General features: G+C 53.2%; 1 protein-coding gene across 5 annotated transcripts in view; it reads right to left on the reverse strand.

Moving 5' to 3' along the window:
• UNC13A (unc-13 homolog A) overlaps window positions 1–26,831 on the reverse strand; it is a 65,962-nt gene that overhangs the window by 35,913 nt on the left and 3,218 nt on the right. For 4 of the 5 annotated variants that reach the window (XM_036315054.1, XM_036315051.1, XM_036315050.1 and 1 more), the window contains exons 2-12: window positions 19,613–19,642; window positions 18,869–18,968; window positions 16,986–17,103; window positions 14,738–14,861; window positions 14,075–14,148; window positions 13,195–13,249; window positions 11,322–11,357; window positions 8,187–8,394; window positions 4,831–5,385; window positions 4,039–4,147; window positions 2,025–2,071 (exon numbers count right to left, since the gene is read on the reverse strand). In XM_036315054.1, the coding sequence (XP_036170947.1) occupies window positions 2,025–2,071; window positions 4,039–4,147; window positions 4,831–5,385; window positions 8,187–8,394; window positions 11,322–11,357; window positions 13,195–13,249; window positions 14,075–14,148; window positions 14,738–14,861; window positions 16,986–17,103; window positions 18,869–18,968; window positions 19,613–19,642 (1,456 nt within the window). The remainder of the gene's footprint in view (window positions 1–2,024; window positions 2,072–4,038; window positions 4,148–4,830; window positions 5,386–8,186; window positions 8,395–11,321; window positions 11,358–13,194; window positions 13,250–14,074; window positions 14,149–14,737; window positions 14,862–16,985; window positions 17,104–18,868; window positions 18,969–19,612; window positions 19,643–26,831) is intronic. The other variant, XM_036315052.1, reaches the window with a different exon arrangement.

The following is a 26,831-nucleotide window of genomic DNA, read 5'->3' on the forward strand; positions in this document are numbered from 1 at the left end:
CTTTCAGTCCGCAGGCCAGTGCTCTATCCACTGAGCCAAACCGGTTAGGGCATGACTGGTGTCTTTATAAAGACAGACACACAAGCAGAAGGCAGAGGTGTGGCAATGGAGGCAGAAGTTGGAGCAACACGTTTACAAACCAAGGAATGCTAAGGCTTGCTGACAGCTACCAGAAGCTGGAAAGGCAAGGAAGAAATTCTCCTACAGCTGTCAAGGGAGTGAGTTCTGGCCTCCAGAACTGTGAGAAAATAAACTCCTGTTGTTTTAAACCCTCCGTTTGTGGTCGTTTGTCACAGCAGACCCAGGAAATGAAGACACTGGGCCTCAACTTCGTCTGGGAGGTGGGGAGATGATTCAGGCGCCCATATTTAGTGAAAATTTGAATTAAGGCAATCCTAAATAATATATAAAAATATCAAGGAAATCTTTCCTTTTTATAAAAATGTGTGGATTTTTTTTTTTTTTTTTTTTTTTTTTACTGATTTTTAGAGAGAGGAAGGGAGAGGGAGAAGGGAAAGAGAGAGAAACTTCGATGAGAGAGAAACATTGATCAGCTGCCTCCTGCACACCCCCTACTGGGGATGGAGCCCGCAACCTGGGCATGTGCCCTGACCGGGAATCGAACCAGACTTCTCGGTGCAGGGGTCGGTGCACCAGTGTGTGTGTCTTTATTGGAAATCTACCCTAGAAGAAGTGATTTCAACTCCCATGGGAATGAGGGAGCTGGAAACGTGTTTGTGTTCTTGTCTCTCACAGTTTTGCAGTAGCCGGAGGGTTGAGTGAGGCCTGTGGCAGACGCCATAGCGGCCTGTCTGAATCCTCTTTCCTGAGAGGGGTGCTCATCCCTGAGAAGGTTCGGCTGTGGCTCCTCTCCACAAGGTTCTCACTGGCCAATGACTGACCGATAAGAGAGATGCCTGGCAGCCAATGACTCTTGGACAAGCTCTGGGGTGCAATTCACGCTCCAGTGCCGCCTGCAAAATCAGGCAGCGTCCTGGCGACTCCTGAACGACATTTCTGCTGAAGCTGCTCCCAGGCCTGATCCTGCCTGTCACATAGGTGTCCCGAGAGAGCTTCCTCTGTCAGTCACACATCTCAGACCCCGAGTCCGGGGCTCCCCTGCTCATCTGGGAATCACAGCGCCTGTCTCTGTTTGCAAAAGACCTATGAGGGAAGCAGGTCACTCGCCTGCTGCTATTTTAAAAACATGAGTGTACTTTAAAAATACCTTTTGCATCCTCTAACCTCACCATCCAAAGGCTGAAAAAGACACCCCTAAAAAGTAGTAACTTAAGAAGTTAGATCTGACAAATTGCTCCGTTTAAGAACAAAGGATTAATTTTTTTCTCCCACTGATGTTTTTTTAGAGAGAGTGGAAGGGAAGGGGGGAGGGGGAGAGAGAGAAAGAGAAACATCAAAGTGAGAGAAACACATCGATTGGTTACCTCCCTCGTGCACGTGCCCGGATGGAATAAACCTGCAACCCAGGCATGTGCTCTCACCAGAACTGAACCCACAACCCTTCGGTCCACAGGCTGATAATCTAACCACTTAGACACATCACAGGGCCCAGATGACTATTGCCAATGGAAGTGCCAGCGGCCGTAGCAATAATCTGAGATTATTAAACACAGAACCAAAGCAAAAAGTTCGCTCCAGGGTGACAGATGGGCGGTGCGGGGAAAATGGGTTTCTCCTTTATCTCACATTGGGGGAAGCACTTTTGAATTATGAGTGGCTTGGGCAAGGCAAGGCAAGGCATGGTCCTCTCTGGACTCAGTTTCCCCACTGTAAAACAGAGTAGTGGCCCCCACCATGGGTTTGTTGTAAGGGTTCAACATATTACTATCTTTGGCTCCTGAGTGCCTTATGACAGTGGTTCCATTAGTTCACCCCTGCCCAATCTCTGCCCTGTCTATAAATGGAACCTCTCCCAGCCTTTGCTGGCCTCAGGCTATGATACAAACTGGCCTTAAGCTCTGGGTTCAAAACTTCCTCCCACCCCCCAAAGCTCCATTACTCACCCGCCTTTGAACCACAGGGATTTGGACATCTCTCCTTCTCCCCGGGCCTATGGGACCGACAGACAAATGTGGTCAGTGTGGCTGTCCCTCCCCAGGCAAGATAGGCCCCACACCCACTTCTGTCTCCCCTTTGGGCTGGGAGCCAGGAAACCTGGATCCCAGTTCTCACTGTGTGTCCTTAGGGACCTCACTGGGTTTCTCTAGGCCTCAGCTTTTCCATCTGTAAAATGGGGAGAGAGGAAGGAGCTCCTCTCTGCCACCAACCTTAGTGGATGTTAGTCTCCTTGTCTGTCAAACCTGGGGATGTGTTAGCATCATTCCAACAAGAGCTTATCCTATATGATAAAAGGCTAATATGCAAATCCACCAAAAGGCGGAACAACCAGTTGCTATGACGTGCAAACGCTCAATGCAGGAGCTGCCCCCTGGTGGTCACTGTGCTCCCACAGGGGGGCGCGCCACTCAGCCAAAAATGGGCTCACAGTTGGTGAGCGCAGCAGTGGTGGCAGTGGTGGGAGCCTTTCCCGCCTCTGCAGCAGTCGGACATCCCCTAAGGGCTCCCAGACTGCAAGCGGGCACAGGCCAGGCTGAGGGAACCACCCCCCAAGTGCACGAATATCATGCACCAGGCCTCTAGTACTTCTATAGTCTCCTGGGATTCTCAGGGGCTGGTTCAGACACACATAAGAATCTGTCATTCCTTAAGCTCCCTGCAGCCTCTACTTGTCTACTTTTGTGCCCCAGGGCCTTTGCCCAGGCTGTGTCATCTGTTTGTATGCGCTCCCACCTTCTGAACCGACCATTTATCGTACAGGTTTCAGTGTAGACCCAGGGTCCATACCCTCATTTCCCATGCAGCTAAAGGTGATGTGATTGGAGCAGGGCTGGGAAACACTCTCATCTGAAATATTATTAAAGCATTTTGAACACGTTAAGTGTCACCTCCTCCAGGGAAGTTTTCTGATGGCCTTGGGTTTGTTTTATGTCCCATCTGTAAAACCCAGAGAGCCTGCCCACATTTATTTTTCTTGTCATACCACTAGTTCCATTACAAAGGTAGTAACTGCTGTTTGTTTTTTTTTCAATCAGTTTGCTGATGTAGTGAAAGTTATTCAATAGACTTCACTGTATAGTCTTTTCCATCTTTTGAATTTGGAACCGTGTGAATATAGTATTTGGTCAAAAAAGAAAATTCTTTGTTTAAACGGATATGAAATTTGACTTGAAGTTTCTGTGGCTCTGATGTTGGATGGTTGTAGACTCTGGGGTGTGATTAAGATCTCCTCTTGCCAGTCTCACCCAAATTTCGAAGGCCCCCCTGGACAATAACACTGCTCTGTGTCCAGCCCAGAGCAGGTTGAATGACCAAAGGAATGAGTAATGGTCTCAGTCCTCCCCATCTGAACAGTCATCAAATCACCTGACCCCAGCGCCAACTGTATCTTTCACTGAATCCTTGTCCGATACTGACCCGACCTCAGACCTTTCCCCCACCCTGACCCTGACACCCAATCTGACCCGCGCTCTTGCCCTAATACCAATTCTAACCCTGATCTCCGACTGCTGCCTTAATTGTGATCTCTACCCCTAAGCTCTATCCCTGACCATGAACTTGACCCCTGACAGGGCTGTAGCCATTACCTCGCTCCAAGGCTACAGCTCACCACGCCCTCTTCCCTGCTTAGAAATACCAGGCAGGTGTGGGTGAGGCCAGGAATGGTGAGGCCAGGATTGGTGGCACCAGGGCGAGGGCAGAAGAGGGCAGGGCCAAGTTGGTGTGGGCAGAGCCACGGAAGGACCCGGATGTACAGAGGCAAAGGCATGGTGGATGGAGTAGGGAAGTGGGCATGGCCACGCTGCCCATTGGGCGTGGCATGGTCTGGTGTGGGTGGGGCCCAGAAAAGGACCAGGGTGGTGGGGCATGAGAGGAGTGGGGAAGGGAGCATGGCCAGTCTGGGTGTGGGCGTGGGTGGTCCCTGGGCTCGGGCGCGAGCTGGCCAGGGCTCTCACTCACCTCCTGCAGCTGCAGCCGCACTTTGTTGAAGGCTCGCAGCCAGTTGGCCTTGGCCCTGGACATGGAGTCCTGACCTTCCTGGGCTTCCTCATCTTCTTTTGGCCTGAAACTGAGGCAAGGGGCATCCTGAGGCACCAGGGCTGGCTCTCCCTCCATCCTCCACCCTCCACCCTCCACCCTCTGAGTGGGGCTTGGCCCTTCAGAGACACTATGGTGTCATGATGGAATGAACAGGAACCTGGGGAACATGGCGGGGGAGTTGTCACAGGGCTATGGGTTTATTGAAGAAATCGTGATGGGTCCAGGTGGCCAGAGGGGCTTCAGTGGGGTTGGGGAGGGGTCAAGCTGGGTCATGAAGTAGTCCTAGGGTCTAAGCCTCTGTACATCTGGTCCTTCCATGGCTCTGCCCACACCAACTTGGCCCTGTGCCCCCTCTGACCTGTCTCAGTGCCCCTGTCCCCTTCCTACATGCCCATCATCTCTTACACCTTTGGGTCCTCTGGCTCCCTTTCCCATACTCCTGGCCCTCTGACAGGGTCTTATTTGCCCACGGTCCTTCCAATGTGTTTGTGGCTTCTCCAACCCCAGCAAGCCATCTAGCCCCTCACAACCCCTAAGACTGCTTCATGACCCAGCTCGACCCCCTCCAACCCCACTGAACCCCCTTTGACCACCTGGACCCACCTTGATTTCTTCAATAAACCCATTCCCCAGGTTCATGTTCATTCCATCATGACACCAGACCCTTGACCATAGTGACCTTGTGACAGGCCTTAGGCCCCCTCCCATTACCTCTCCTCAGCTTTGGGGGGCTTGTCCTCGGGCACCCGCTCAGCTGCAGGCACTTCCTCAGGCATGGATGGCTCAGGAGCCACCTTGGCCGCAGCGGGGGCCTCGCCAGGCATGGCCTGGGCCTTGTCCTCCTTCTCGGGGGCAGCGGGCAGAACACTGACGCGCTTGAAGTCCTTGGGCTCGGCCACGGCTGCCTCCTGGCGCTCAGTATAACCACGGATGTCATCAGGCACTTCTTCTTCCTCTTCCAGTTCCTCCTCATCCTCAGGCAGTTCTTCCTCCTCCTCTTCCTCCTCCTCCTCCAAGAAGTCCTCCAGGTCTTCATCTAGCTCCTCATCCAGCTCCTCATCCAGCTCATCCTCGTCCTGGTCCCAGCGCGGCGAGTCCTTGTGGTAGCTGACTGAGCTGTGGCAGGAGTGGTAGGAGTCCCGGTCCCGCTCATCTTCGATCTCGGATCCCTGCAGGCTCTGCTCATCCGGGTCGAAGTCCTCACTCAGCTGTGAGCTGCCCTGGCTCAGCTCCCCTGAGGAGGCGTAGCGGCTGCTGCCTGTGGGGCTGAGGGGACAGGTGGGGCTCAGGGACCAGGCACAGAGCCGCTGCCCCACCAGCCCCCATCACACCGGTCCAACACCCAGTCATTCACTCAACATCGCTTGAACACCTACTGTGCACCGGGCTCTGCTGCAGGTGCCAGAGAAACACAGCCGTGAACAAAAGAGACAAAAATCCCACTGGACATTTTATGGTCGGGCTGGACAGGCAACAAGCCAGATGGATGACATGAGTGATCATCGATAACTGTCTGCACACCACTCCCGTCCCTGCCTGTGGAGGTGGCAAGTGCTCCAGCCACATGCTGGGGGCCCGAAATCAGTGTCCTCACCACAGCCCCCCTGGAGGCCTAGGGCTCCTGAATCTTGAACAGGGTCGTTCCTGGCTCTTAATGTCTCCCACCTCAACCTGGTCCTTCCACCGCTGAGCCCCTGCATTCACCAGGGCCGGGGCCTGTCCGTCTCCACTCCTTGCCTCAGCCCCCACTGGCCGCAGACCCTGCCACCGGCCCTGGGCTCCACCTCCCAAGCATCTGTAAAATGCATTCACTTCTCTGCACCCTGGGGCCCTCACCGGTTGGTCCAGGCTCTGCCATTTGCACGAGATGCGGCCCCAACACCCACTCTCATCCCCAGCAGCCCCTGCTTCCCATGGAAGCCACAGAGAGGCTCTTTGAATCATAAACCCAATCTCGTACCTCCCTGTTCCAAACCCTATCGGGCTCCTTAGTGCCCTTGGGATAAAGCCCACGCTATGCCCTGCACCCCCCAGGTGGCCCAAACCCTCCTGCCGGAAGCCAGTTCCAGCATGTCATCATTTCAAGTTTCATCAAAAGGTTGATGGAACTTGGGGGCTCAGCAGGGTTGAGTCACACATGTAGTCACCTGTTGGGAATGGCTGAGGGCATTTCCCCAAACCTGAAAAGGGATGATTGCTTGGCTGCCAGACAGCTAAAGGGCACCTTAATCTACATGTTATTGCCTCCTACTGGCCAAACACCGGAACAGCCTAGGCTAATTCCCCCCATTCTGACAATGCCTGTGTAAACACTTTGAAGTGTATATCTCTGCCTCGCCTCAGGACAAGTTGTGTGAATAAAAAGCATGGGGTCCTGAGACGAGAAAATCTTAGATCTTAGTTTCCTTTAAGCTAAGCTCCTCTGACCCCCAAAGCCTTTCAAAATTATATTTTGTCTCTGGACTCCTATTTAATCTACGTACAGCCTTCTCCAGATTCCTGAACCCTTCTTGATGCTGGAACAAGAACCCTAATACCCCCCCCACCTCCCCACCCTCGTCTCCCTCTCTGTCCCCATCTCGGCCCCCTGCTCTATCACAGTGGCCTTCTTGCGGTTCCTCCCACCCCCTCACCTTGTGGCCACTCCCAGGCCACTGCACTTGCTGTGCCCTCTGCCAGGAACACCCTTCCTCCCTTGATTCTCATCCCACCTGTGCGCTCAATGTTTTGCCTTGAATATGTTCTTTCATTGCCTCGGAGCTAAAAATAGAGGCTAGTGTAGATGTTCGGTGTTTTAAAAAGTTCCTTCCAAAATATTCCGTCTATAAACGATCCAAGCATTCTATGGTATATATAAAGTACAGAAAAATTTAAAGTAAAAGTTGTTCCAATACCTGCAAAAAAATTAGATCGGTCAATGCTAAAGTCTGAGTAGAAAGTTTATGAAGTTTTCCTTTCAATTATATTTTACCCCAAGTCTCTACAATTCACGTTGCCCGACAGAACTTCCGGCAAGGATGGAGGTGTCTTCTGTCGAAGTGCTTTACAAATATCCAGCCTGTGTAATATCATGCTTGGTGCTTGTTATTGCTCTGTTTGGAGGCCAGGACTGGGGCGACCAGGTCAGCGAGGAGGGGCAGCAGGCTCAGGTTTCAGCCTCTCAGGCTCAAGGGCCAGCACCTGCACCGGGCAGTGGCATGGCCCACCTGGGCCAGGGACCCGCCTCTTGGGCAGGTCTAGGGACAGTCTACTTTAAAGCAGGGGTGATGGTGGCTGGACAGAATAGGGGCAGCTCCCAAGTCACTGTGCCCATGCTTGCTGGCCAGGAACACAGGGTCAGGGGCACCAGGAAGGCTGGGACCACCGGCTAGCTGCTTGCTGGGATTTTTTTCATCATCACTACGCTTCACATCCCCCCACTGATACCATCTCTTCCTCCACCTGCCCCACCCCAATCCATTTAGAGAGGACATGGGGACCAGGGCCTTTTTAAAGGAGTGCAAGACGCCCTGGTGCCGGAATTGCACCCTGGCTGGTGTGGCTCAGTTGGTTAGCGCTGTCCCAAGCATCAAGAGGTCGCTGGTTCGATGCCCCGCAGGGCACATGCCCAGGTTGCTGGCTCAGTCCCCACCAGGGGGTGTGCAGGAGGCAGCCCATCAATGTTTCTCTCTCTCTCCCTTCCTCTCTCTCTCTCCTAAAATAAAAACAAACAAACATATCTTTAAATGCTTATTGTAAAAAATAAAGCTGTGCAAGGAGCCCCCATATTTCAGGGGGGACCTCTCAGGGGCCTCTGGACTTTCTTTCTTCAGCCAAAGCGACCCACTTTTCTCAATCTTGTGGAATTTTCAGGTCAAGTGAGGGCTCTACTGCCTACAAGAAAGCGAGAATGCTGCTTTCTAGACCCACTCACCTACACCCCAGCTCCTTCCAGCCCTCTACTCTTCCCTTCGCCCCAGGAGACAGGGCTGGACACACACACACACACACGCACACACACGCACACACACGCACACACACGCACACACACACACAGGACCTCAGTTCCATGGCAGCTACCCAGCTACCTGAGGGCCCGCGGCTCAGAGAGCTCCTCGTAGCTGTGCATGGAGTCGCTGTAGGATTCCCGGGAACCCAGGGGTGGCGGGCGAACAGAATACTGGTGGACTGAAGCATTGGGCTGGGATGTAGTGTAATAAGGTGGTGGGATGCTGTTGCTTGTCTCGCTGCGATAGTCACTGTCACGATCGTCCACCGCACTGTCAGGGTCATCATCTGGAACAGAGAGGAGGTAAGGGAAGAGAGTGAGGAAGGAAGGGAGGGGGAGAGAGAACGAGAGAGAATGAGAGAGAGAGAGAGAACACAATGGGGGCCAAAGCAGTATCTCAGACTCAGGGGATCTTCACTGGTTGCTAACCCAAGAAGAGTAATCGTTACCAGAATGAATGAAGGGTATTGGGTCATGTAAATAGAGGTACAAGCTTTAGAATAAGGGAGGTGAAAACCTTGTGTTGCCTTATATGGGTCAAACTGGACCTAGAGTCTGGGGTCCAGTTTACAATATGAGGATAATCACAAATTGGAGGATGTCCTTCAGCTCAAATGTAAGAATGGACTTTGCCGAAGTCCAGGCTCTCTGAAAACAAAACATTTTTCCCCATCAGCAGTGAGTTTCCCATAACAGGGGTCATTCAAACACTCAAAGAAGTTAGAGGAAGATCAGGACAAAGTGGAATACAACGGCCCTTTATCAAGAGATTTCTTGATATCTGAGAATGGAGACCCCAGGTCTGAACTCTCATGCACAGACAAGAGGGGGTCTGACAAGGCACCATCTACCTCAAAAAGCACTAGATCCGTAGGTTGGCAAGACCACCACATGCCCAGAATCCATCACTGAGATGGGGCAGGGGGGAGCGGCCACACTCCAAGTGTTACATAATAATCAAACAATGTTTTATTTGGTTTCCTTAGCAAAAAGAGCACGGGCCTTCTTTCTCAGTAAGAAGAAAGCGGTGTCAAGGGATGGTAGGTTGCTGTGCGACAGGACAGACTCTATTTACTTAGAAAGCAACACTTGGGTGGAAAACGGGTGCAAAAGAGTTGAAACCCTGACTGGACAAGCCCATGGCATCAATTCACTGCTGATTTTAAAACCAGGGGGTGGCTTGCCCCTTTCTATGCTTTTACATACTTTTGTTCATTTCCTAGATCTTTGTTTATTTTTCTCTCTTTGCTATTTTACCTTTTAATTCTTTTCCAGGGAATTGTGCCTGCTTCTATATATTCGACAAAGAGGTTCGATTTTTAAAATGTGGTCAATTTAAACAGTTAATTCATACTTCACGCAGGATGCTATTCACTCCCTAAGTTATGTTGCCTTCAGAAAAACCTTCATTCCTTTTCAGCTGGCAAAGCTTGCCCTACCAAGCCGGCAACTCTGGTTTCTGGTCTCTCGTGTGACTTGGGCCACTATGACCTACAGGCTTTTCATCCCGTCCCCGTCGGACAGGACGGCCCTCAGAGGCCCTGCGTGCTGTCAGCACTGATATCACAGGCAGAGCCAGGTGCAAATGTCCATGACTGAGCTGTTTGGATTTCAGAGTGAAACTGTGATGCTGTAAAAGCCTGAGGTGGGGGGTCTGGAACCTGGATGACCCCCCCACACACACACAACCTTAAAACTCTGGACAATTTGTCTATTCAATGATCTGGGTCTTTGGCCAAATTCGGTGTTCTTCTTACCAAACTGACATTGACAAAGCCAAGATGTTTTCAACCAAATCACATGAGGGAGGCTGTGTGTGTGTGTGTGTGTGTGTGTGTGTGTTCTGACGGACTGTCTGTTTCTGAGGGGCAAATTGCTTTTGATTGTATTCTTTTTGTTTTTACCCAGACTCTGCTTTTTACCAAATAGTTTTGTGTGCGCGTGTTGTGTTTTGTTTTTTTAGCAAAATTGCTGCTTCCAACTCTCAGACGCCTGTGTCTCAACAACAAGGTCTGCTTTTGGCCCCATGGTCTTTGCTCTTCACCCAGTTATCAGCTTTAGCCAAATTGGTTTTAGCTAAAAAATCTTTGTTTTTCTTCTTTTTAATTATTATCTTTATTTATTTATTTATTTTTAAGCCTCACTCCGAGGATATTTTCCCATTGACTTTTAGAACAGCAGGTGCGGGGCTGGGGGCAGAGAAACAGCGATGTGAAACACATCGCTTGGTTGCCTCCCGCCCACGCCCTTGCAGGGGGTAGGGGGTTAGGGTAGGGATGAACCTGCAACCTAGGCGCGTGCCCTTGACTGGGAATCGAAGCCGGGACCCTTCCATTCGCAGGCCGGCCCTCTAACCACTGAGCACACTGGCCAAGGCAAAAACATCTTTGTTTTTGATGATATTGTTTGTGCCAAACGGGTTGTTGCCAAATCTTGTCTGCCTAACGCCTATTCTGCCCAAATTAATTTCTGGCGGACTTGTTTTTGACAAAGTGTTTTGGTTCGAAGTAAGTGTAAACAGTTCCCCTGGTCCTGGAGGGAGAGGGGGTGGAGCTTGTCCGCCAGGGGACCCCTGGGGGAGGAGCCCCCAGCTGGTGGAGGAGAGATTCTTATTCAGACTAAGGAACTGGGCTTCTCTGGAAGAGGCAGGACGTGGCGATAAGGAAGCTCTTCCTCAGGGAGAAAACTGGGCAACCAAATGGGGGGGGGGGTTGTCTCCTTCCCCGGGGGGCAAGTTTGCAGCTGGGGTCTCTGGAATGATATCTGCCTGGGGACCCTGCGCTGCTGCTCTGTCTGAGACCCTCTCTCTTTCCCACCCACACCCCGAGTGACCTTTCCAGGCGGAGAAGGAAGATGGGGAGACAAAAAGAGGAAGGCGTCACAGGAGAGGAGAGGAGAGGTTCCACATGGGGAGGGGGGATGGAGGTCACAGTGCCCAGCTGGAGACAGGCCGGTCTCCTGCCCAATGCCCATCCCTCCCAGCTGAACCCTCCCACCCCCTGACAGTGCCCACTTCCCACCAGACAGAGCAGGACCCCAAGACAGAGGTTAGCGGTCAGGGGGCAGGAGGGCACAGAAGGGGTCTTGCCAGTACTCTGGCCCCAGCGTGCCAGCCACAGGCTCCTCGCTTCCCTGCGTGGTGGGGTGGGGGCCTCAGAGCTGCCAAGGCGCCCACCTCCCTGAGGCCTCCCAGAACGCCAAGCTGAGTACTTACTCTGCTGCTCACCCCAGCCAAAATAATTCCAGTTGCCTACAAAGAGAAGGGGCAGAGATAATAAAAGGGAGCAGGTAGGGGGACACAAGGAGGAGGCTCCCCCATCCTCCTCATTCTCCCCATCGCCTTCTCCCACCCAGGACCCAGATCACCTCTCAAACTGAGGATCGTCCCCCAGTAGTGCTTCAGCCCCTGACATGCGTCCCGCCTTCACCCACTGCCCTGGGAGGGAGGCTGGATAGCTCCATCTTTTGAGGAGGCTCAGCCAGGAGGTAACAAGGGGCATTGAGGATAAGGGCTTTCCAACTCTGAAGTCTGAGGGCAGCACCCCTCCTCCTTCCCTCTCCTATCTCGTGTGTAAGGAAAGCACTATTGAACTGGAAATCCTAAATTTGGAAACACGCCTGTTGGGTGATTCTCACGCGCCCCCCCCCCCCCCCCCGTTCCATCATTCTGCTCATTGTACAGGGGAAGAAACAGGGCTCAGAGAGGTGGGATGAGCAGCCTGAAGTCGCACAGCCTCTGAGCTTCGGGGCTAGGAAGAGAACCACAACTCTCTCCATCACTCCCTGTTGTTGTGGGGAAATGTTTTGCACCGGAATCCTGACTCCTTTGAAACATTCCCAGAAGGCCTGGAGGTAAGTGCTGGGAGGGGGTCTCTATTCCCGACTGAACCCACCATTCACGTTAGCCCATCTGCCCAGGGATTCTTTGTCATGGGCTCCTGCCTCCTCCTGGACTGGCCTTCCCCCTCCACAATCTTCAATGATCCCATTCATGGGGAGGGTGCTTATAATTCCTTCTGGGAAGTGATGACTCCCCCCAGGCAGGGAAGTCAAGCGACCTTCTTGGTAAACTTCCTTCTTGGTAACATACCCAAATCAGGGCAGAACAGGGTTCCCCAAAGGCAGTCCCTGAGCACCTCCCCCCTCGAGGCTCCCTCCTGGGCATATGGGGTGGGGGAGTGGGAAATGGGTGTAGGGGAGACTGTGAGAGAGGAGGGAAGGGGGATAAGGAAGCAGATGGAACAGGAGGAAGAGGTTGAGGTGTGGGGTGGGGACAACGTGTTATGGGTTCGGGTTCTGCCCTGAGGCTCTGATTTGTCACTTCCTCTCCACTCTAGAGGACTGGGAGGAACTTTCAGGAGAGAGGCATCTCCTTGGCCCGTGGACACCTGGTCTGGGTACATCTGAGCATCCACAGGGCCAAGGAACATGAACAATCTTGAAAACTCCAGCCTCGACAAGGGGCAGCAGGCAGAGGAACGTGAGCGTTATCAGCACTAATAGGTGCGGTGCAGTGGGAAGAGTCCCTCAGACCCAGGTTCAAGTCCTAGCTTTGCCTCCTGCCAGGTGCGTGACCTTGGGCAAGTTGCTTCTTCTCATGGCCTCAGTTTCTCCATCTAAGAAAATGGGCGAATGAAACAGCTTTGTCCATTGTACGTGCACCTATTGTACATGTGTTGGCAGGACTGGCAGTGACTGTCTGTGCCCTCTGACTGTGGGCTGCTTCGGGGCCTGTGTTGGCTCCATGAAAGAGGTCCTCATCTAGGATTTGAGTAATGGGATTAAAGAGTCTGCAAAATGTTTTTTAAGCCTCTAGATGTCCTGGGACCCCTCAAAGTGAAGGGCTGTCAGGTGCCCCATTTCAAAGTGAGTGACTCCAATGATCAGAGAGGGCCACTGGCCTGCCTGTGCAGTGTCAAGGCAGAACGCAAACCCAAGTCCCAGATCTCTTCTTCTTTCCACCACACTGTGAACAGGTACCATCCACTCTTAGGACCCACATCTGGAAGGGAAGGGAGTTGACCTGCTACACACAACAGTCATGTGGTGGGGAAGGGATGCCAAGAAAGGAATTGACAGGTACTTACAACACTGGTTGCTGGGGACAGGGAGAGGCTTGTCTGGTTCATCTTGGAATGAGTACTGAGGGGAGGGAAGGAAAGATGGCTCATCTCAGAGGGGGCCAGAGCCAGGGGACCAGGATGGCCATCCTGACTCCCCGTGTCTCCCAAACCCTCTCCCTCTAGAGAAGAAGGATACAAATGTTCCCAGAGGGAGACAGGTACGCACAGAGACAGTGAGACGCAGATATAGAAAAAAGAAAAAGAGATTAGGACAAGACGAGAGAGAGAGAGAGAGAGAGAGAGAGAGAGAGAGAGAGAGAGAGGGAGAGAAATGAGGTTGGACAAAAATTACTCCCATGTAAGCATTGCCCCCTTGCTCTCCACCTCTCACTAAAGAGGGTTGTATCTTGCCTGCTGTTTCTTCCTTGCCCTCACCTTCTAAAGACTGTCTCCTGGGCCATATTGGGCCTTTGCACTGTGGGGATACAGAGCCAAGAAGAAGAAGTGCATGGAAGGTCAGAGGTACAGGGGCTGAGGCTGGTAGGAGAGAAGAATGTTTAGGAAAGTCTGACTTGAGGAACTGAGAGGTGTGGGGCAGAGAGGGGGTGTGAGAGCTGCTCCGGAGCCCCTGTATGCCCTTGAGGGTGTTTGAAAAATGAAGAACTTGAGTCCATTGGCATCATCCTTATGTTGTTAGACTGTGTGTTCCTGGCTGACATCCTCCTTGGAGATTGGACCACATGAGTCACTGATCTATTCGGGTTATGAGGAGTTAGAGTCACAGATACAGGGGAAGACCAGCAGAGAGAGAAACAGAGACAGACAGTGGAGGACGTGAGGAGACAAAAGAGACGGACGCAGGAAGAAGAGAGCCCCCCCCCCCCCCCCCCATGTCAATGCCCACCTCGTCCTGGTCCCGCATGGCATTCAGCTGCTCCAGCTTCTTGGCCCAGTAGCGAGCTTCCTCCTCGGGAATATCTGCAAGGGGAGCCCTGGCTGTGAGCCTGGAAGCCCCTGCCTGCCCCTCAGCACCCACCCGATGCCGCCTGCAGGCCTACGGGGCTGGTCTCCGGTGGGTGGAGGCACAGGGTGGGGCCCCTGCCCAGCACGGCCCCAGCTGCCTTGGAGATGGATGGGGATGGGAGAGAAGGTGCACCCTAGCATTACAACAGGGGGAGCCATGAGTTCTCGGAAGGATGATGTGGGAGAACCAAGCTGCTGCCAGGAAAGGTGGGTGTGCCTCTCTGCCTCTGTTTTCCTGCCTCTCAGCCTCTGCCTGTCTTCTAAGCCCAGCTCACCCCCACGGAAGACTGTCTCCTCAAGGACCAGCCAGGACGGCTCAGACCTGAGTCCCGTGGGTCAGAGCACTGACTGCCCGTTGGTGACCTGAAGGAGCTGGAACATGCTCTGTGCGCAGCTGGTGCCCATCTCAGCTGACTGGCTGAAACCCAGAAAACTCTCTCCCCTGGGGAGAGGAAGCCTTGTCCTCAGATGAGGGTTGTGTGGGCTTAGCCGGGCCTGGCCATTCTCCTGGGACTGGGCCAGGGTCCTGTGCTCTCAGACTCACCTAAGGGCAGCTCGAAGCGTGTGTCGAGGAGGATGCGGTGGAAGGTGGGGTCCTTGGTGCCACAGATCTCACTGTCTGCCATGATGACCTGGGAGTCCAGGGTCAGCCACTCTCCAGGGCCGTCCTGGATATGGGGGGGCGGGGGGGCGGGGACAGGGGTAAGGATCCTGGGTGAGGTGAAGTGGATGAGGTATCTGCTCACATGAGATGTCTCCCTCACTCCATCCCACTCCTGCCCCCAGAGCAAGGGCCACCCCCACCCCCCACTTTACAGATGAGGAAACAGACTCAGTACAAGGCAACATTGTGGAGTCAAGGACCCAGAGAGAGGGCCCTTCGGGGTCAGCAGGAGCAGTCCTGGAGTTACACAACCACGCCTCATCCCTCACGGGAGTTATGCAGCCCTGGCTTCATCTAAAAGCCCCGCTGCTCCCACAATCCAGCAAGGAAACCCCTCCCCAAGTGAATGAACCAGTCCCCCTGGGCTCAGGGAGCATAAATCCTTCAGCAGGTGGGGTCTACTCTGAGCCTCAGTTTCTTCACCTCAAATGAGCCTGATGTTGTGTGGCATTTGCTTTCTGCAGCCCTAGGGAGAGGCTGGTAGGGGTGGAAGTAGTAGTCCAGGATCCTCTGCATCGGCCATTGCTGCCACAGGTGACCAGGCCTTCCTCACACTCGGGGGGTGGGGGGGGGGGCGGTCACTAAGGAAATTTTGGGTCATCCTCAGGCTTCCTTTTGGACTCACTTGCCTGGACTATTGTACCCATTTCCTCCCTCTCCATTCATTCATTAAAAATAAACCCTTACTGGTGCCTCCTCTATGCCTACCCCACGCTGGGCAATTTCAGGATCCCCAAGAAGTCCACAGTCACAGGAGACAGGATTTGATATAGACACCTCCTGCCCTGTGAGGCCAGGATAAGATCAGAGGGAGGGAGGGGGGCTGAGGGGTGGGGGTGGGTAGGAAGGGATTGCTGGAGGACAGGGCATGGGAGCTAAGCTTAGGGCAGTGGTTCTCAACCTTCCTAATGCTGCGACCCTTTAATACAGATCCTCATGTTGTGGTGACCCCCAACCATAACATTATTTTCGCTGCTACTTCATAACTGTAATGTTGCTACTGTTATGAATCGTCATGTAAATATCTGATATGCAGGATGTGTTTAGGTGACCCCTGTGAAAGGGTCGTTCGACCCCCAAAGGGGTCGCGACCCACAGGTTGAGAACCGCTGGCTTAGGGGGTAATGGAAGAGACGTTGGCATCCCGGTAACAGCATATGGGAAGGTGCAGAGGCCTTCTTTGGGACTCTGTAAGGGGTGGAAGTTGGGGTGTGGAGGGAGGTGAAGCTGGTAATGTGTGCCGGTGCCATCAAGAAGGCTTCCAGCCGAAACCGGTTTGCCTCAGTGGATAGAGCGTCGGTCTGTGGACTGAAAGGTCCCAGGTTCGATTCCGGTCAAGGGCATATACCTGGGTTGCGGGCACATCCCCAGTAGGAGATGTGCAGGAGGCAGCTGATCGATGTTTCTTTTTCATCAATGTTTCTAACTCCCTATCTCTCTCCCTTCCTCTCTGTAAAAATCAATAAAATACATTAAAAAAAAAAAAAAAAAAAAAAAGAAGGCTTCCAAGGGAGATGGGGAGGGAGGGCAGGAAAGAGTCCTAGGGTGTGAGGTGCTGCTGGGCTCAGCATGGGGGGGAGGGGGGTGGAAGGGGAAAAACTTAAGGCCAGGAGACCAAGTTACTGTCTAGCACCGTCAGGAGTATCCTTCCTCCTGCACAAAGTGCTAATGACCCACAATATCCTTTCCCCGCTCCTCCATAAGAACACACTTTTAGGTGGGCCCAGGGCTATGCAGCTTAAGACTACATTTCCCAGACTTCCCTTGCAGCTAGGTGGGGCCACATGACTAATTCCTGGCCAATGGGAAGTGAGTGAAATGCCACCAGCAACCTCCAGGTTTGGCCCTTAATTTGGAGGGCCAACTCCCTCTGGCCCCCTTTCCTTCCCCTGATGGTAATGCAAACGCATTGGTGGTTCTCAGCTGCTGTCCTGGGCCCGGGGGTGAAAGCGCATGGAAGGAAAGAGCAAATGAGACGGAAAGAGTTTAGACCCTTTGGAGCTGCCACTGCAGCCCCCGTGTCTACATGGACATTATCAGGGGCAGGAGGTAAAGGTCCATCGAGGTTAGGCCACTGGCCTCTGGCTCCTCCCAGGCACTCCTCCCCAACCCCCAGCCCCGAACTCACCTCATTGGACTGGCGGATGGTCTGCAGGGGGATCCACACCGTGCCCACCATCGTGTCCCAGATGAGGCCCTTGTTCCACACCTCCACCGTTAGCCCCAAATCCAGGCGGTTAATCTCACTGCAGAGAGAGAGGAGGGGGCAGGAAGGGTCAGGAGGGAGGGCAGGGAGACGCGGAAAAGTCAGCTCACTCGACCCAGGCCTGGGTGAGTCTTCGCCAGGAAGGTAACACAGTGATTCTAGTTTCACAGATGGGATCTGAGGTCAGGGGGCTAAGTTACATGCTCAGGGTCTCACAGCCGAACCAGGGTTCCAAGCGGGGATGGAAGGGTTGGGACAGATATCACATACCTTCTGCACCGCAACTTGCCTGGTCTTAGCTCAAGCCCTCAGACCCTAAGAATGCGAGCTAAGCGAGGAAGATGCCCAAGTACCCTTTGTATCCCAGGATAAGGGCATTTGGGAAGACTCCATCCCTCCCAGTGTCACCCCTTTCCAATGGCACGGGGGCATCCCTGAGCGTATCAATGACCCTATCCGTGAGCACTTTCCCTGCAGGCCCCACTCTAGACATAGGCAGATTTGGGGGGAAACCTTGGTGAATGTCCAATTCACTGAATTTACCAACTTGCCAAAGATTTATCTTAAGGAATGTTCTCCCTCAATATATCTGTTGACTGTGACCTGGTCATTCAGCAATTGGCTTTCCGAGAGTTGAGGGTCACCCTGTCCCACCCCATTTACTGGCCCAAGAATCGTAGGGCCAGTTCCTCCCTCCCTTCCCCAGATGCTCCTCTGCTCCAGGATCCTAACTGGGTTCTCTCGTGGCCTCCACCGCTGACAGGCCCCAGCTGGGGGTTGAGGGCTGCCTGGGTCCAAACCCCAGCTCTGTCACCTACAGGCTGTGTGACCCTGAGCAAGTGGCTTAGCCTCTCTGGTCCTCTGTTTCATCAGCTCCAAAATGAGGATTACAGTGGCATCCTCTCTCCCAGTGTTGTGGGCAAATTTATTTTATCAAAGCCTTAGCAGAGAGCATGGCACATGTTCCCATCATCAGAGCAGTCAGGCCCTGGATGGCTCTAGGTCAAGAGGAGGGTCCAGGTCATGAATTCATGCAGTGATTAGGCAAATATTTATTGAGTGCCAGGCCCCATGCTTGGCATGGGAGTCAAAGCAGCGACAGAGACAGACTAGGCCCCACCCTCCTGGAGCTCACAGTTTAGGGTCAGGGGCCATAAATATGTCCAAAATTCACACAAATGACTAAAATAACAATTAATAGCAGGCTTGAAATTACTCTTCAATTGCAGCTGGGGGTAATGGTCGGGGAGGGCTTCCCTAAGGAGTTAACACAGTTGAGACAGGAAGTATAAGAAGGAGCCAGCTGGGAGGGGCAGGGAGGAGGAGAGAAGAGCAAGTGCAAAGATCCTGGGGCAGGAACAAGCTGCCATGTGGGAGGAACCTCGCAGAGGTGGCTGTGGCTGGGACAGGTGAGCCAGGAAAGATGGAGAGAGATACGGGTGGGAGGTCACAGGGCCCGGGCCTCCTTGGGGGCTGAGGGGAGGAGCGTGGGTTTTGTTCTGAGGTTGATGAGCCACAGGCAAGTTGGAGAGTGACAGGATGTGACTTGCAGTTTTAAAAATATCCTTGTGGCTGCCTGGAGAACAGATTGCAGGAGGCAGGCTGCAGCAGGAGGCCAGAGCGGAGGCTGGCGGCACCGGAGATAAAGGGAAGTAGCTGGATTTGGGAAGTGCTTTGGAGACAAAGCTGATGGGCGGACATGGGGCAGAGGGAGGAGGAAGGGGAGTCCCAGATGACACCAAGGGACGGATCAGTGGGACCAGCAAGCTGCCAGGGGCTGAGGCTGTGCAGGACCAACCACTCACAACATGAAATCCTGTTCCCAGCTGGGCTGGCTCCCCCGCACCGCGATGGTCGTGCTCTTGACATTCTGCACCTTCAGGGTCACATATGTGTTGAATTTCTCTGTGGCGGTGAGAGCAGGAGTTAGTGTAGGGGCTCAGACACTCCTGGTGCCCCTTCCTAAGCTCTAGACAACCTGTGTGATCCCCCAGGGGCAGTGTGTGCTTGGGGCCACCCCAGGTTCCACATACCACTCTGCTTCTGTGTATTCCTCCCACCCACAGGCCAGTCCCCAGTGTCCCCCCTAGGCCCAGTCCCTCAGAGCACAAGGGAGGGACGTTGGTGCAGGGAGACGTGGAATTCGGGAATGCCTAGTCCTGCTGCTTACAAATAACTACGTCCACCAGCCTTGGTTTTTAGCTGGAAAGACCGAGGCCCCAGATGGGAACAAAGGTGACTATAAGAAACACCTTCATCTCTCTGAGCCTCACTTTCCCCACCTGGAGGCTGATCTAAGAGTCCCACATTATCCCTTGGGATCCTGGAAAGGGCCATTGGCTCAGGGTGAGCCCCACCCACCCTGGGGTTTTCAGGGGATGGCTGAGGAGATTGCTGGGACCACAGGCCATGTCTGACACTTTCCATGATGCTTAGCGGACACAGCTCAAGTCCCCACCAATGGCTCAGACCCCCTTCCCGTCTCTCCAAGAGATGGATAGACAAATAGACAGACAACACAGGACAGGACAGGTATAGAGGCCACTTACCTTGGGCACCATCAAACTTGGCTTTTTTGACTGTGGAGAGAGACAGATAGGGAAGGGAGATGGGGAGAGAGGCAGGGAGGAGAGAGACAGAGGCACAGAGAGAGACACCAAAACAGAGACATAATGAGAGAGACAGAGAGGAGAGAGACACAGAAAGAAACAGAGAGAAGACAGAGGCAAGGATAGAAAGCAAAAGAGACAGATGCAGAGACCAAACAGGAGAAAAAAAAACAACAACACCCAAAACAAGATAAAGACAAAGGTGAAATTAGAGACAGAGACAGGAGAGGAGGAAAAATAAGGAGAGGAGGGAGGCAGGGATGAGAGGGAGAGAGAGAAGCCATCAGATAGATGAGCAGATGCAGACCCTGGGGTGGAAGGAATCTAAACCCGGGGAGCAATCCCTGCCCCTCCTCCCTCACTATTAAACTCCCCTGAAGCTTCTCCCTTCCAGCTTTGGCTTTATCTTCCATTGAACAAGATTCTAAAGAAGGAGCTGGGCAGGTGGCAGGAAAGGCCTCCCACAGGAAGCTCTCCAGGATTGCCACAGAGGGAGAGACAATTTCCAATGACCCCATCCCCCGTCAAGCTAGCAAGCTTCTTCCCCAATTGTCTAGCCCAGTCTGCCCTACCAAACACTCCCAAGGTTTGGGGTTCAATATTCAAAGGAGACTGGAGGAGGTGGAACAGGACCTCCCAGTCCTGGGCGGGAGGTTGTTACAGCTTGTCCAGCCCCACTCGCCTGGAAAGGTGCAACCGAATACATGTCAGGGTCCCATGTTGTCCAGCCTCTTCAGATTCCACATAACCCACAGCCCTAAGGGATTCGAAGCAATTTCACTCTCCGCTGGCTTTTCACCCAGGATAGTAAACTTTCCATTGCCACATCTCTTGCACCCTGCAGCTGCCCCCAACATCTTTCTCCACCGTTCACGCTCCACCTCCACCTAAAACGTGTTACCAAACGGAGCTCTCCTCCTTTCCACATTTCTCCTCCCTTCTTTTCTTTTCGAGTGAATGTTTTTGTTTGAGCAGGCAATATACACACGTTACAAAATCAGACTCATCAAAAAATTACACCATAAGAAGAAGTTTCTATCTACCCCAGCCCCACTCTCCCTCCCAGGTGCAACCAACATCAGCGGCACCGGAGACAGTCTGGCCTCAGTAATCATGAGCATTACTTTATCTCCTACACAAAGCAGCATCGGCACCCTCCACAGAACCTTTGTGATTTCCAGTATGTTTTGAAGAGTTTGGGCAAGCAAGGTGGAGGCTAAATCTGTGGTTCTACTCTTTCTTCTTCTTCTTTTAAATATATTTTTATTGATTTCAGAGAGGAAGGGAGAGGGAGAGAGAGATAGAAACATCAATGATGAGAGAGAATCATAGATTGGCTGCCTCCTGCACACCCCCAACTGGGGATGGAGTCCGCAACCTGGGCATGTGCCCCTGACCGGAATCGAACCCGGGACACTTCAGTCCACAGGCCGACATTCTATCCACTGAGCCGAACCAGCTAGGGCTCTTTCTTCTTTTTTGAAAGTCAGGTTTGGCCTTTTCCTGGGCAAATGCCACAGCCTCCCATCTTGTCCATGTCTCTGTCCCGATCACTTGAATGTCTATCATGCAAAAGCAGCTGGACGGAGCCGGTGGGAAAAAATAAAGCAGAGTGGTTGCAAACACTTGTCAATAAACACAGTTTGTTCTGCCGCGGGGTGGGCGCGCGGAGGTGGATGGACTCACAAGCACCGAGTGAGCGCCTCAGAGCTGCAGAGCAAGAGAAGAAGCGAGTGCCTTCCTATGCCTCCAAAGGCCCGGACTTCACCTGTAAATGGTCGGGCATCATACCCCACCCCCACTTGGGTTTGGGTTTGAGGGGTAGAGTGACCCTGGAGCCCTTGGCTGGGCATTGGGAGAGGTGAGCACCGGTTCAATGTGGACTCAGGTGGAGTCAGGTTCAGTTTACCTGCTGTGTGACCCTAGGGAAGTGACCCCCCCTCTCTGGACTTCCATCTCCGTCTCACTTGGTTTTCTAGATCTGGCGTGTGTGTGTGTGTGTGTGTGTGTGTGTGTGTGTGTCCTTCTGTATCCCCCTGTATTTTCTTTTTTAAAAATATATATTTTATTGATTTTTTACTGAGAGGAAGGGAGAGGGATAGAGAGTTAGAAACATCGATGAGAGAGAAACATCAATCAGCTGCCTCCTGCACACTCCCTACTGGGGATGTGCCTGCAACCAAGGTACATGCCCTTGATCGGAATCAAACCCGGGACCCTTGCATCTGCAGGCCGACACTCTATCCACTGAGCCAAACCGGTTAGGGCATCCCCCTGCATTTTCTGTCTCTGTCTGTCTCTTTCCCCCACACCCCGAATCAGTCACCATTTCCTATCTTCCTCACTTTTCCACCCGTGGCTCGTGCAAAGGCCCCTCTCTTGGATGCATGCTCAACCCCCATCTCACTGGCCCCTTCTTATATCCAACTCACAGGGAGCTAACCCACCCAGCCCCTCAACCCTGGGGTCAAGAGAAGCTCAGGGGTGCTTAGGCCGGTGTGCACCAGGAGCTCCAGGCCTCCCTCCTTGGGGGAACTCCTGCTTGCAAACCCGATGACTCTGCGAAGGGAGGGGGTGCAGGGACGGAGCGGAGAGGGAGACGGGTGGAAGAGACACAGACAGGGCTGAGAAAAACGCACACACAGAGGGACCCACACCAGGAGAGAAAGGAAAAGGGGGAAGAAGGGAGTGGAGATAACAAGTCATGGACAGACACAGACACAAAGAGACACAAAGAGAGACGTGTAGATTTCCACAAGGAAGGGCCGGCAGGGGAGAGAACTGGCAAAGTTGGGAAAGAAGACTCTGACAGAGGAAGCTGGGGGGAGAGGGGGGTAGGTGCCAGGCCCTGGGAAGATCCTGGGGCTGACTGGGATCTAGCCTAACCTGGCCTGGGCTCCACCCCGCATCTCCCACTGTACCCCCTTTCACAGATCTGGGACTGGACTCAGAGGAGGCCCATGGCCCAAAGTCTGTCTCCCATCCTGTCCTCATGGGGAGCTGGGGGTGTGTGGTTTCTCTCCCTGCCTCCCCCCCCCCCATTCTGTTTCTCTCCATCCCTGTCATTGCCTTTCTGTCTCCTCCCCTTCTCCCTCTGTCTCTGTCTCTCTTGTCCCCCCTCCTTTCCTCTACCCACTTTCCTGCTGCCTGAGCCTCTGAGGGCAGAAGGCCATGGGTTCAGTTGGGGTCCACCAGCAGCGGGAGACTGCTGGGGGCGGGGGGGGGGGCGGGGGGACGGACGCGCTCCAGCTCTGAGGGCAGAGGCCAGGCTCAGGGCCCCAGGGAGTCTAGGATAACGGTATCTATATATGTTCCTCGTGGGGACTCGGAGGAAGGAGGGGAGCTCAGGGTGGAGGAGGGGGCTCAGAAAGGAATGGAGGGTCAGGAAAGAGGGCTCAGGGAGGGTCGGGAGAGGACTTACCGGGTTGGGAGCTCATAGCAAGGTGTGGGCTAGAGGGAGGGGGAGGAAGCTCTGTGGGGGAGGGGACTCCGGAGGTGGGAGGGGCACGGAGGAGTGGGGAGGGGCACGGAGGAGTGGGGAGTATCTGGAAGGCAGCCAAGGGAGGAGAGGGCTGGGAGGGAGGAGAAAGAACCAAGTCTCTTTCTACTCCTCCCTCCCCAACCCGCCGCCGCCGCCTTCTCATCAGTAAACGCTCCCAAGTCACCGTGGCTTTCACCGCCAGCGTTCACCACCGTCATCATCACATCTGTGCCCGCCCCTTCCCCGCCCTCGCGGGGCGCTGGAGTCACTGGGGCGGGAGCGCCCCCCTCCCCCGCAAGCTCCTGGTCACACGCACGCGGCTATTTATAACCTGGGCGCAGAGGGCGTGGGCGCCGCGGCCGCTGGGAATGGCGGGTGGGGGCGGTGCCCGCTGCTGGCCCCTCTGGCCCGCCAGCCAGAGACGCCGCCGGACACCTCATCAGGCCCGGCCACAGCCTGCCCCGCGGCCTCCGCGGCCCCTGCGGACCCCATCCATGCTGACCGATGAATGTGGGTGCACAGGCGGACACTGGCGAGGGCAGAGTCCGTGGGATCGGGAGCCGGGCTCGGGACTCCCATAGGCGCCGCCAGACGAGGTAGAGCTAGCTGGTCTCCCTTCCTCCTCCTCTCGTCTTCCCTTCTCTTCCTCCCTCTTCCCTTTCTTCTTCATCATTATTAGGATCAGCATTATTATACTATCATTACTACTATTATTTTTTAAAACTGATTTTTTAAAGAGAGAGGGGGCCCAGGACGCGTGACTCAGGGGTAGAGCATCGACCTATGAACCAGGAGGTCATGGTTCGATTCTCCGTCAGGGCAAATGCCCGGGTTGTGGGCTCCATCCCCAGGGTGGGGTGTGCAGGAGGCAGCCGATCAATGATTCTCTCTCATCATGGATGTTGTTATCTTCCTCTCCCTTCCTCTTTAAAATAAACAACAACAAAAAAATTGTTTATTTATTTGTTTATTTATTTATTTATTTATTTCCAAGAAAGAAAGCGGGAAACATCGATGTGAGAGGGAAACGTCACTTGTTTGCTTCCCGCACTGGGGATCTGGAATCGAACCTGCCACCTTTTGTGACGCTCCAACCAAGAGCTGCACAGGCCAGGGCTACTATTATTAGCAATAGTACCGGTACTATTGTTATTGGGCTGGGTTTTTTATGTGCCCCTGGCCTGGACAGTCCTGGATTCTAATTGAGGTGGACTCCGGTCTTGGGGCACCTGGTCTATGCCGGGCCTGGGGATGTGGGTGGGGAGTAGAGGATTCCAGCCCTCAAGAGAAATGTATGAATGCCCCCCGCCCGCCCCCCCCCCCCCAGGACATGCTTACCGGGTGTCAGAAGATACTACAAGGTGAGGGTGAAGCTTGGAGAATTCAGAAAGAAGTTTTTGGAACGTTTGGTGGTTTCATATGTGATATTGGTGGTGGGCATGCGCTTTGTGATAAAGATGCTGGCCCTGATGGCTTTGCATCTGGGAGAGAGGGCTCTTCACTTCCAAAGACAGAAATAAGCCAGAGCCTCCGGTATAGGAAACACACCAAGAACCTGACAGGGACTTCTTACTTTTTTGTTTACCAACTACCACTTAGAACGAGGCCCGGCATATAGCGGGTGATCATTAAATGAATAAATAACTCATTTCCTCTCCCCATAGCTCTGCTGCCAGATCTGGCCCAACTTAGCACAGGTGCTGTCCCTGGTTTGAAACTCCAAACTCCAAAGGCCCTGCTAAGAGCCCCTGTGCTGTCCAAGGTGCTGAACCCTCCGTCTCTCCACCGCCCCTCCAACCTCCGCGCCCGCCCCCGCCCCCAACCCCGCTGTTCACTGCGTTGAACTCGCCCTCCAGGCAACTGTCCATGGTGCTGAACTCACAGTCCCCGCCCGTCTACTTTCAAAGAACTCGGCACCTCTTTTGCTACCTGTGTACTCCTGAACCCTCTTCAGGCCTGAGAACGCAGTGAGCGCTCAGGAAATGTCCTACACCCATGGACCCCCTTCAAGAAAGATGTTAAGCCCCATTAATAAAAATACCATCATTGATTTTTTCCTGTCTTTGGCTCACACTTATTAAAACTTTCCACAGAATAAGTATTGTGTTAATGGCTCTGTGTGCCTCATCTCACTGGTCAGTTCTAGCAAACCTAGGCGGTGGGCACTATTAGTGTGCCCATTCTACAGATGGGCACACTGAGGAATGATGAGGGTATGGAACTTGCTAGGGATACAAACCCAGACCTGCTGGACTCAGGATGTCCTGGTTGGCACCTTACAGAGCAAGCCCATTCTGTGTGGGTGGAGCGTGAAGTCCAGGTATGAAAGCAGCTAAGATGGAAGCCCTGAAGATGAGTCAGAGCCAACCTTGAAGGGATCCTTTGAGGATGGTGACAGCAAAGACCCAGATGCACACACCTCCTGGGTGGGTAGAATCAGAAACAGGGCAGCCAGGAGCAGAGGGACTTGGGAATGCTTCTTTGGGGAGGGGCAGGAGAACAGCCAGGATGAATGAGGAGATAGATCATGACATGTCTGTTTACTGAGTGAATGAAGGAAGGCAATCCCAGCACAGATTCTCACCCCATGGAAGGGACTTGGGTGTCTCCCAGGTCCTGGAGGCTGACAGGAGGCTGATCTTTTAACCTCCTCCCAATTCCAGCTGTGGAGTCAGGCCACCTCTGACTAGGCAAGTTGTGGTCCGAGGCAAGTTGTACGAGCCCCAGTTTTCCTCATCTGTAAAATGACTTGCTATGAGGATTAAAGAGGCCAATGAGCACAAAAGTCCTCAACAATTGCTTGCAGAACGCTGGGTAAATGGTGCTTCTTGTTGATATTATTAGTTGTGAGGCCAACTCATCCTTATATGAGTTTGCTAATTTGTACACAAAATTCATTCATCAAATATTTATGGAGCCTTTAAAACACTGAGTGGCCTGGCCAAATGCCACGAGGCACAGCACACAGGAAAATCTAGAACTGAATCTACTCTACCATGATCTTGCATGTGTTGTTCCCTCCACCTAGAGCAACACCTTCCTTCTTCTTAGTGCTCCCTCATCTTCTGAGACCAAACAGTTGGTGGTGGGGATATCAGGGCAAGCTTCCCAGAGGAAAAGAACACTGGATGCCCCCTCCCAGACTCCCTCAGCCCTTCCCTTTCCTTCCCACTCTGACCCCACCAATATGAGGCCAGAAGTAGGGCCGGATTTTTAGAGCCAGGAACAGTGTCTAGCACATAGTAGGGGCTCAATTAATGCTTACTGAGTAAATATATGAATGACTGCATGAAGGAACCAGGTGGTCCTTGTTATTTGCGGCCTCAGGACTCTGCTAAGACCTAGCAAGCGAATTGGTGGTGGTGGGAACAATGGATTCCACATAAAGAAAGAAATGAGAGGAGGCAGAGGCAAGGCGGTCTCCCATGTGTTGGTGTGAGGTAAGTAAGCTTGCATTTATGTAAGCTTGCATGTATATTTGCTTGTGTTGCCAGGGCAGGCAGGTGTGTGTACGTGTGTGTGTGTGCATGCATGAAGGACATGTGCTCATGTGCAGTATCTGAATGCAGGTGAGGGTCTGCATGTATGTGCTGGGGAATAGGATGTGACTGTATGTGGAACATGCTAATATGTGTGAGCTTAGGTACGTGTGGGCTTGTAGGTGATGTGTCACGTTCA

The sequence above is a fragment of the Myotis myotis genome, unplaced genomic scaffold, assembly GCF_014108235.1.
Source record: "Myotis myotis isolate mMyoMyo1 unplaced genomic scaffold, mMyoMyo1.p scaffold_m19_p_6, whole genome shotgun sequence".
NCBI lineage: Eukaryota > Metazoa > Chordata > Mammalia > Chiroptera > Vespertilionidae > Myotis > Myotis myotis.